Source organism: Siniperca chuatsi, linkage group LG21, assembly GCF_020085105.1.
Source record: "Siniperca chuatsi isolate FFG_IHB_CAS linkage group LG21, ASM2008510v1, whole genome shotgun sequence".
Taxonomy (NCBI): Eukaryota; Metazoa; Chordata; class Actinopteri; order Centrarchiformes; family Sinipercidae; genus Siniperca; species Siniperca chuatsi.
This window is the reverse complement of record NC_058062.1, coordinates 1,139,451-1,148,229: the sequence shown is the minus strand read 5'-3', so window position 1 is coordinate 1,148,229 and position 8,779 is coordinate 1,139,451. Positions and strand designations below refer to the sequence as shown.

Genomic DNA, 8,779 nt, shown 5'->3' with positions numbered 1-8,779 from the left:
GGAGGGGGGGGGAGCTGTTATGTAAGCTGTGATTGACAGGCTCTAACAGCCAATCAGCTTGCAGACGGTCTCTGCTCATGAATATTCAGCAGCAGCAGCAGCTGCTGAGCACAAAGGGAGGCTCGGCTGTTAAAGGAGCAGGCCGCTCCGTTTCATTTAACCCTTTAACTGCCTGACAGCGCTGCGTCGTTCAAACCCACAAACAGTTTATTCCAACACCCGTGCATCTTTTAAATCCTGTTTTTATTCCTCGGCTGCAAGTGAAGTGTGTGGCAGGAAGGAAAGGAGGGAAGCTTCAAAGGAAGAAGTGGAGGTCAAAGGTCAGGTTTTCTGTCATCTCTCTCTTTTCCCCCCCGCAAGTCTGCTGCAGCTGATTGGTCCGATGCCCTGCCGTAACTATGGCGATGAGCTCACAAAGGCCTGCGATTGACACCTGAGTGTAGCTGATGATGTAACTGCTTCGGTTTCACAACATGAAGTGAGACGAAGCAGAGCCTCCGGCCTTCTAATTGGCTCGTTATCAATGATGTAACAGCTACTTGACCGCTCTAACGTCAGCGCTTTCTCCTTTTCTGTCTTTGGTCTTTGTTCATTTCCTTCTCTCTTTCCTCAAACCTGCTTTCTTTCTTTCTTTTTATTTTTTAACCTTTCTTCCTTCCTTCCGTCCAGGTTACCGTCTTCCTCGTGCTTTGTCTGTCTCTGCAGGCCGAACAGGTGAGACGTGGATGAACTTGAACTAAAACAAGTTCAAGGTACAACGTTTAAGACATTAAGTTAAAATTTACACCTACAGTTTAACATTAACGTGTGTGTGTGTGTGTGTGTGTGTGTTTCCCAAACTGAGTCATGTGTCTGTCACTGAGCGCGTGCAGAAGAGAGCTCCCATTCTGTCGGCCTGCTGATGTCACACACACACACAGTTGGACTGTATTACGTAACCGACGGTGTCTTGTCGTCCTGTTGCGGACGCTGCCCTGCGTTGTTTCATTACGCCCATTGTGTCGGGCTCTTCCTGAGTTTTGGGGTTCCTGAAACCGCTTCGCGCCGATCCGCGACCTCCGGCTCAGTCACTCGGGCACAGCTCTGTCGTGGTTTCGAAAGCCGTAATTACAGTTACAGGGTTCAAAGAAAGAGCTTCCAGATTATCACACGGCCAGAGTGCGTTCAAAGACTCTTAAAGATGACACATCATGAATAAAAACATTAAATAAAGGTTCAGTGTTGCCAAATTTTCATTTGTGAATGAAAAAAATTGCCATAACAATCAAACTATTAATTGTTATGTCTTTTGATTTGTCCTCCAGCACAACGCCAAATTTAACATCACTGTAATCGAAAGATCGGACACCCGAGTTGTTTTGATGAGCCCGAATACAGAAACTATCCCAAAATATCTTTAAATAAACACACGAGAAAAAGAGAAGCTCGTCTGTTTCAGTGTTCGCTAAACAAAAGGTACAAACATTGTCCCCAATATTAAATTTTGAATGTAAAAATTCTTTGCAGGATAAACATTATTTAACAGTTTGAAACGTAGCTCTTTAGCTTTGGGCGGGACAGGAAGTGTTAAACAGTTCCATCTGAACTGTTTTATATTCTGACCGGTGAAACCCTCCGTAATACTTTGTCTTCTTAAAGGAAAACATTCGTTGGACAAAACGGATCTTAAGAACTCGTTGTTACATTTTTTTTGTCTAAAAAGGAAAAGTTTTGAACAGTTAAGGGAAGCAGTTGGGGAACGAGCCGTGGAAGCATCGTGTTTCCCATCGTCTGAGCTTTTAATGACGTCGTCTCGCCGCGTCCTCTTCTTCTGCGGCGCTTTAACGGCAGCGGCTGGAGGACCGGCGCCACCCAGTGGTGAAAGAAGTAACAAAACCACACCGTGAAGTATTAAAGCACTCGCTGTGCAAAAACGGCCCCTTTCGGAGAGTTAAATTACGGAGCATGCAAGGTCCCGAAAGATATAATTGTTTTATCTCATGCACGTAAGATGATAGTTTGTACGTTATTATCGCGCAAAAGACAAAAATGTACACGATGACCTCACGCAACCCGATCGGTCTAATCATTATACACGATACTCGCGTATTAGTAACAGTCAGACCAGAAGTGCTGCTGCTCTTTCTGTAGCTCCAGAGTAACATTAGCTTGGAGCATCTGTTGGTTATTGATCTCTGGTAGTTTTACAGTCAGTCAGCTGCCGTCGTAGTGAGTCTGCTCGGTGTGTGTCGCTGCGTATTACTCATGTTGTGGGGACGCGAGTCTGTTTACTCCCTTCAGGGTATGAAAGACGAGTCATTATGTCATTACATTTCATGGTTGAGACTCGGTTTTAAGACGTCGCCGTTAAGGTCAGGATCAGCCTCCTGTGAGTCCCCTCCTCCCTGTTTTCAGTCAGGTGATGGAGGTGGTGTCGGTTTACGGTAACACATTGCAAACTGCTCCTCCGGGAGGAGTCGGCCATGCGTACAGGAGGAGGCGGGTGAGTCGAGTTACAGTTTGTCCTCCAGCTGATTGTTGCGGTTATGAAACTGTGACAAGACACGATCGGATTACGACATAACGACCACATACGCACAGATCATTAAAAGGTCATTTGACTTGATTAGGGATCAATAGTCGGCAGATGTTTACGTACACACTGTTGTATTTCTATGCTGAGAACCCTCACTGACACAATCCGGTTCCCAGATCCCTGAAACCGAGTCTGAACCCTCAAACGAGTGAACGCCGGACAAAATGTCCCCACTTTAAAAAATGTCCTCACTTTCCCCAAAATGTCCCCACGTTTTTTGTCTTTCAAAAATTCCATACTTAACGTGATTACGACTGAACCATCTCCATGACAACTGAGCGACCGCATTCGCTGAGGAAAGCCACAAGATGTGGCTGAAAGCTCCAGAAACGCCGAGCAAGTCAACCTTGCGGCCAGAATTTGTCAGTCTGCTATTTAGCAGGTTAAAAAATGTCCTCAGTTTCCCGACACCAACTTTCTATTTCTATTCTGAAGTTTTAGGAACGGCTTTGCTAAAGCAACGCGCCTGTTAACTCCAGCTTGAGGCGTTTCTGTGCTTTGACACTGAAACGGGAACCGGTTCCTGTTTTAAATCTGCACAGATTTTGATGCTCCGCTTACAATTTCTTCTCTTGGTGATTTCTTATATTTTAACTGTTGCTCAGAGGGATCTTTAGTTGTGTTTCGACCGCAGGGACTTTCCCCAGGGACTAGGAACCTTTGGAGGAACTCGGTGCGTTTCCACCGCAGGAACTTTCCCCAGGGACTAGGAACCTTGGGAGGAACTCGGTGCGTTTCCACCGCAGGGACTAGGAACCTTGGGAGGAACTCGGTGCGTTTCCACCGCAGGAACTTTCCCCAGGGACTAGGAACCTTGGGAGGAACTCGGTGCGTTTCCACCGCAGGGACTAGGAACCTTGGGAGGAACTCGGTGCGTTTCCACCGCAGGAACTTTCCCCAGGGACTAGGAACCTTTGGAGGAACTCGGTGCGTTTCCACCGCAGGGACTTTCCCCAGGGACTAGGAACCTTTGGAGGAACTCGGTGCGTTTCCACCGCAGGGACTAGGAACCTTGGGAGGAACTCGGTGCGTTTCCACCGCAGGGACTAGGAACCTTGGGAGGAACTCGGTGCGTTTCCACCGCAGGGACTAGGAACCTTGGGAGGAACTCGGTGTGTTTCCACCGCAGGAACTTTCCCCAGGGACTAGGAACCTTGGGAGGAACTCGGTGTGTTTCCACCGCAGGAACTTTCCCCAGGAACTAGGAACCTTTGGAGGAACTCGGTGCGTTTCCACCGCAGGGACTAGGAACCTTGGGAGGAACTCGGTGCGTTTCCACCGCAGGAACTTTCCCCAGGGACTAGGAACCTTGGAAGGAACTCGGTGCGTTTCCACAGCAGGAACTTTCCCCAGGAACTAGGAACCTTTGGAGGAACTCGGTGCGTTTCCACCGCAGGGACTAGGAACCTTGGGAGGAACTCGGTGCGTTTCCACCGCAGGAAATTTCCCCAGGGACTAGGAACCTTTGGAGGAACTCGGTGCGTTTCCACCGCAGGAACTTTCCCCAGGAACTAGGAACCTTTGGAGGAACTCGGTGCGTTTCCACCGCAGGAACTTTCCCCAGGGACTAGGAACCTTTGGAAGAACTCGATGTGTTTCCACCGCAGGGACTAGGAACCTTTGGAGGAACTCGGTGCGTTTCCACCGCAGGAACTTTCCCCAGGAACTAGGAACCTTTGGAGGAACTCGGTGCGTTTCCACCGCAGGGACCAGGGTCTAAATTAACATCCGGGGACATTATTTTACCCCCCAAAAGGTCCCTGAACATTTTGAACATTTCTGATTGGTCGTGCTCCGACCGGCGGAGCAGCGGTGGTTTGACCGTCGGGATCGACGCGTTGCCGGGTCACAGGCCGGCCTTCTCTGGCGCAGCGGCTCAGCTACTGCGCTGTTGACGCCGCGGTGGAAGACACGAAAACGCATGACCAGTCGGTTGAAGGTAAATCACACGCTGCTTGTTAAATGCTGTATCGGCTAACTGTCATGCTATTGCTACCCTAGCCAAAAGCTAACGTTAGCTACATGCTAAAGCCAACCGCTAACGGTGCAGAATCGTGGTGTTCCGTAAGATAAAGGTTGGCGATCGTACGAAATGACATCTCGTTAATGTCGTGAGACGTTTGTTTTCCAGCGTGTTTTTCAGATGAAGCGGGCGCTAAAGTGAGCTGGCGGCTGCAGACCGGCGTGTTTCCGTGTTTGCGACCACCGGCAGCGCTCGTCACGTCTCCTGCTGAAGCACGCAAACGCTGCGTTTTGCACATTTATATTTCTGCAGATTAATAAATAGCTGCGGAACTAAATGTGCGTACAGTCGCTGTTCTTAGAAGTACACACTGCTGTATGCGTAAAAAGACTCGCAACGCTCGTGTTGCCGTATTCTAATATTCACGCTCTGAGGAAGCAGCGGCTCGCGGTTTGACCGCTATACAGCGGTGAGCTCAGCGTTTCAAACAGGTGAGAGCGCACAGGTTAAACTAAGCAAAGGTCCTCGTGCTGAACTGCAGGTGACGAGTTAAAACAGCAGAGTTACGCAGCTGTGTGATTGGGCGTAACCGAATGGCGTACTCTGCCTGATCTTCCCGGGTCTTTAGGCCGCGGTGGAAACGCAGACGACAACGGGCTGAAGGGACCTTTTAGTTCCTTGAAAAGTAGTTCCTGGCGATAAAAGTTCCTGGTGCTTTAGGTGGGAAAGCAGCTACAGAGTTTTCCTCTCAGCCACCTGGCAGGCGACTCCAAACTACACATATATATATATATATATATATATATATATATATATATATATATATATATATATATATATATATATATATATATATATATATATAATAAACACTGAAAGGGACCATTTTGTATAATGATTAGTTTTACTTTTGGTACTTTAAATACATTTTGCTGATAATACTTGTGTACATTTTGAACGCCGAGCTAATGGAGTATTTTTACTCTGTGGAGGATCTACTTCCTCTGCTGGTGTTGTATTAAAATCAATATTTTCTGTGATTGATAAAATCTCGGGCTGTTTTTTTTTTTGTTTTTTTGTCACAGACCGGCAATTCGAGTAAATGCACTGATGCATATTTACTGATCCTTGTCGTCAGGGATATTTCCATTTCCATCAATTTTACAGCACTGGAAGTAGATGTGCATGCGCGCGCCCGTGCCGTCCGTGTGCCGGGAGCGCGCAACTGCAGCAGATCAGAGAGGGGAGGGAGGGGGGAGGAGGAGGAGGGAGGAGTGTGAATGTTACGAGTCACTTCTCATTCCACTAATTTAGCAGAAAGGGAGGAGAGAGAGAGGCAGAGCGAGCCTGGCGGTGTGTTGGCGAGCCGATGAGGGACCGTGAGGCAGACTGTCGGAGCCTCTGCAGTATCTGACCTGAGAAAAACACCGCTGCTGAGAAAACCTACAACACCCAAACGCACCGGCCCGGGCGGGTTTTTCCTCCAGGTGTGCGCGGAGGTAAAAAAAAAACCAAAAACAAACCAGCCCTCTTATCGTCGATCATTCATCCGCAGTTAATCTCGGAGATCTCGCGCAGGAATCCGCCGCTGGTGATCCAGCGCAGACACCGAATCACCGGACAGCTACAGAGGCACCGGGCCGAAAGGAGGAGAACCCAGTTTGGGGGATCATATTCTCAGGGTTTACGGCGCCCGGTCCCGGTCCCGGCCCCGCCGTCGCTCGGTGTTTACGCGGCGGCCGCAGAAGAGGAGGAGGACGCGGTGCAGCCGGGGAGGAGCGGCCGAGGGCTGCGGCCACACAGGAGCAGGTCTCCCGGAGGTTTTATTTAGTACCGCGGTGATATCTCTACCGCCCGCCTCCACCAGCACCTGCACCCCGACAAATGGGTTAAAGATCGGGTTGTTCCTCCAGAGCAGCCGTCCAGAGCCCCCGGAGGGTCCGCTCACACCTGCCCACCCCGAGCTGCGGGGGCTGTATGATGTAGGAGCCATCGCCCCCCCTCCTCCTCCTCCTCTCCCCAAACTCTTGTCTCTGCATCACCATCCTTTAAACACCCCTTCAACCCACCAGCGTATCTCTGCCCCCCCACCCAGGGTCCCATCCAGGGTCCCACCATGCCGGCGGGGATGAAACCGCTGGAGAAGTTCCTGAAGAAGCAGACCACGGCGCTGACCCGGGCCGGGGGCTTTGTTGGCGGGGTGTCGGACAAGGCCAGCGGGGGGACCGGGGCGTCCCGCCGCAGGGCCAGCCTGTCCCGGGTCGTGCCCTTCTTCAGGGAGACGTCACCGGAGAGCGGTCAGGCCCGGGAGGTGTTCAGGTGAGAGCGGGTGGGGGGGGGGTCGTTTTGTTTAACAATTAACACTTAAAATGACAAAAGTACAAAAATGTAAACCTACTTTGGCTGCTGAACCTGACCCGGACGTGCCCGGATTAACCTGTAAGGGGGGGCCCCTGAGCAAAACTGAGCCGGACTGGCCCCATGTTTGTGTTGACTTCAAACATACCAACATAAACTCTGAAACTCGGAAACACTGGATTCAAACGTTGGTTTTGTCCCGCGCAAACATTTTATCATTCCAGAAGAGACCTGAGATTAGGAAATGTCTTTAAAGGTGCAACCCACTGCTGGATTACAGGTAAACCCTAACAGGTTTTGGGCCGCAGGGCAGCTGCCAGCTTTGCTCTCTTGATAATCCGTCCATGGGATCCAGCTTTGTGGTCCAGATTTACCAGTTTGCCTCAATTCCTTGGTTGGTTCCGGCCTAATAATAATAATAAAGGGGCACTCCAGTGATTTAGTATCACATCTCCATAAAGTTGGGGGTCTCTAAAGAGTCAGATTTTAAAGAACGGTCCGAATCAGTCCAGCAGAGGTGGAGAGATCCTGAGTTTTAGTCCTTTTTAATATGAATACTCCAAAAAAAAAAAAAAAACTCCTACATTTCCCATAAAGCACCACAGATCAGGAAGCCAGTCATCACCAAGGATCTGTCCGCAGTGAGCCCGGCCAGAGACGATCAATACAAATTATCAGCAAAACGGGGCTCAACTAATAATCATTTTCTTGACTCTGATAAATCGTTCGGTCAATAAAATGTCGAAACAGCTTCGTCTTCAAACGTGTTGTTCCAAAACACAAATATTCACTGTGAAATAAAACCTGAGACACTGTAGCTGCTGGAACTAATCGATTATCAAACTAGTTGCTGATTGATTTACTGCTGATCGGCTGTTGGATTAATTGTTTCAATTCGATGACGAAATCGCTCGCTAGTTGCAGGTGTAGTTCACCTGCGTCACGGCAGAGAGTGGGAGAAACGTTTCCTCCGTTCTTGATTAACTCTGCTGAATAAACAAACTTTAAACTTTGACCTTTGACCCCCCGCAGCCCCGACAGTGAGGACCCCCCCTCCTGGCCCTCAGCCACAGGGACCGGTCTGGTGACGCTGCCCAGCAGCGCCAACGGCTCCGGTTCTGGTTCTGGAGGAGGAGACGTCCGCAGTCCGTCTCTGTCCAGCGACGAGCAGAGCTCCGAGGCCAGCCTGATCACAGAGACCAGCAGCAGCGGGGGAGGGAGGAGGAGGAGGAGGAGGAGGAGGGGGGAGGGACGCCTCTTCCTCCCGACACACCGGACAACCTGACCCTCGCCGTGCTGGACAGCGTGGCGGGAAAACGTCACGGCCACTGCACAGGTAAGACGCTAAAGCTTTCTGTTTGTGTCACGTGTTTCTGTAGACGTCCAACATGGCCGCCAGAGGAGGTCGCACCTGCTGCTTGTGACCAGTTTTACAAAATATCATTAACATTCGTAGCTACAGCTGTCAGCACGTCAGATACGTATTTAATCAACATTTAGGTAAATATAAGTGTCGCATCGGACTCTGTACAGGCAGATGCCGAATATTAAAGGACTCGGATTGAGAAAAACTTGATCCCTAGTTTTTATATCGAAATTTCGATCGCAGTTTTCAAATCACCAGAGCCGCGGTTTTGATTATAACTTGCATCAGTCACAAAGTCCTAATAAGCTGCGAGAGGTGAAAGGTTTTAGCTGGCAGGAAGTGGACGCGTTGACTTGAACGAATGGGCTGTTAGCTTAGCTTACACACGCGCGTTCACATCTTCAAACAGCGCGTTTCCATTTTAACGTTACAAGAGAGAAACGTCTTTTTAGGACGAAGACTAACTGATGAGTTTCCGGCTAACGTTGGCTAGAGTTGTTGGAGCGTAAGCTTCGCT

The 8,779-nt window shown here is 49.6% G+C and overlaps 1 protein-coding gene across 1 annotated transcript in view; it reads left to right on the top strand.

The window, feature by feature from the left end:
- Positions 1–5,802: 5,802 nt before the first annotated feature.
- The window catches only part of rapgefl1 (Rap guanine nucleotide exchange factor (GEF)-like 1), a 61,035-nt gene continuing 58,058 nt past the window's right edge, over positions 5,803–8,779 (top strand). Inside the window, 3 exon segments of the mRNA XM_044181537.1 lie at positions 5,803–6,857; positions 7,929–8,136; positions 8,139–8,232. Coding sequence (XP_044037472.1) covers positions 6,655–6,857; positions 7,929–8,136; positions 8,139–8,232 — 505 coding nt within the window. The 5' untranslated portion in view covers positions 5,803–6,654.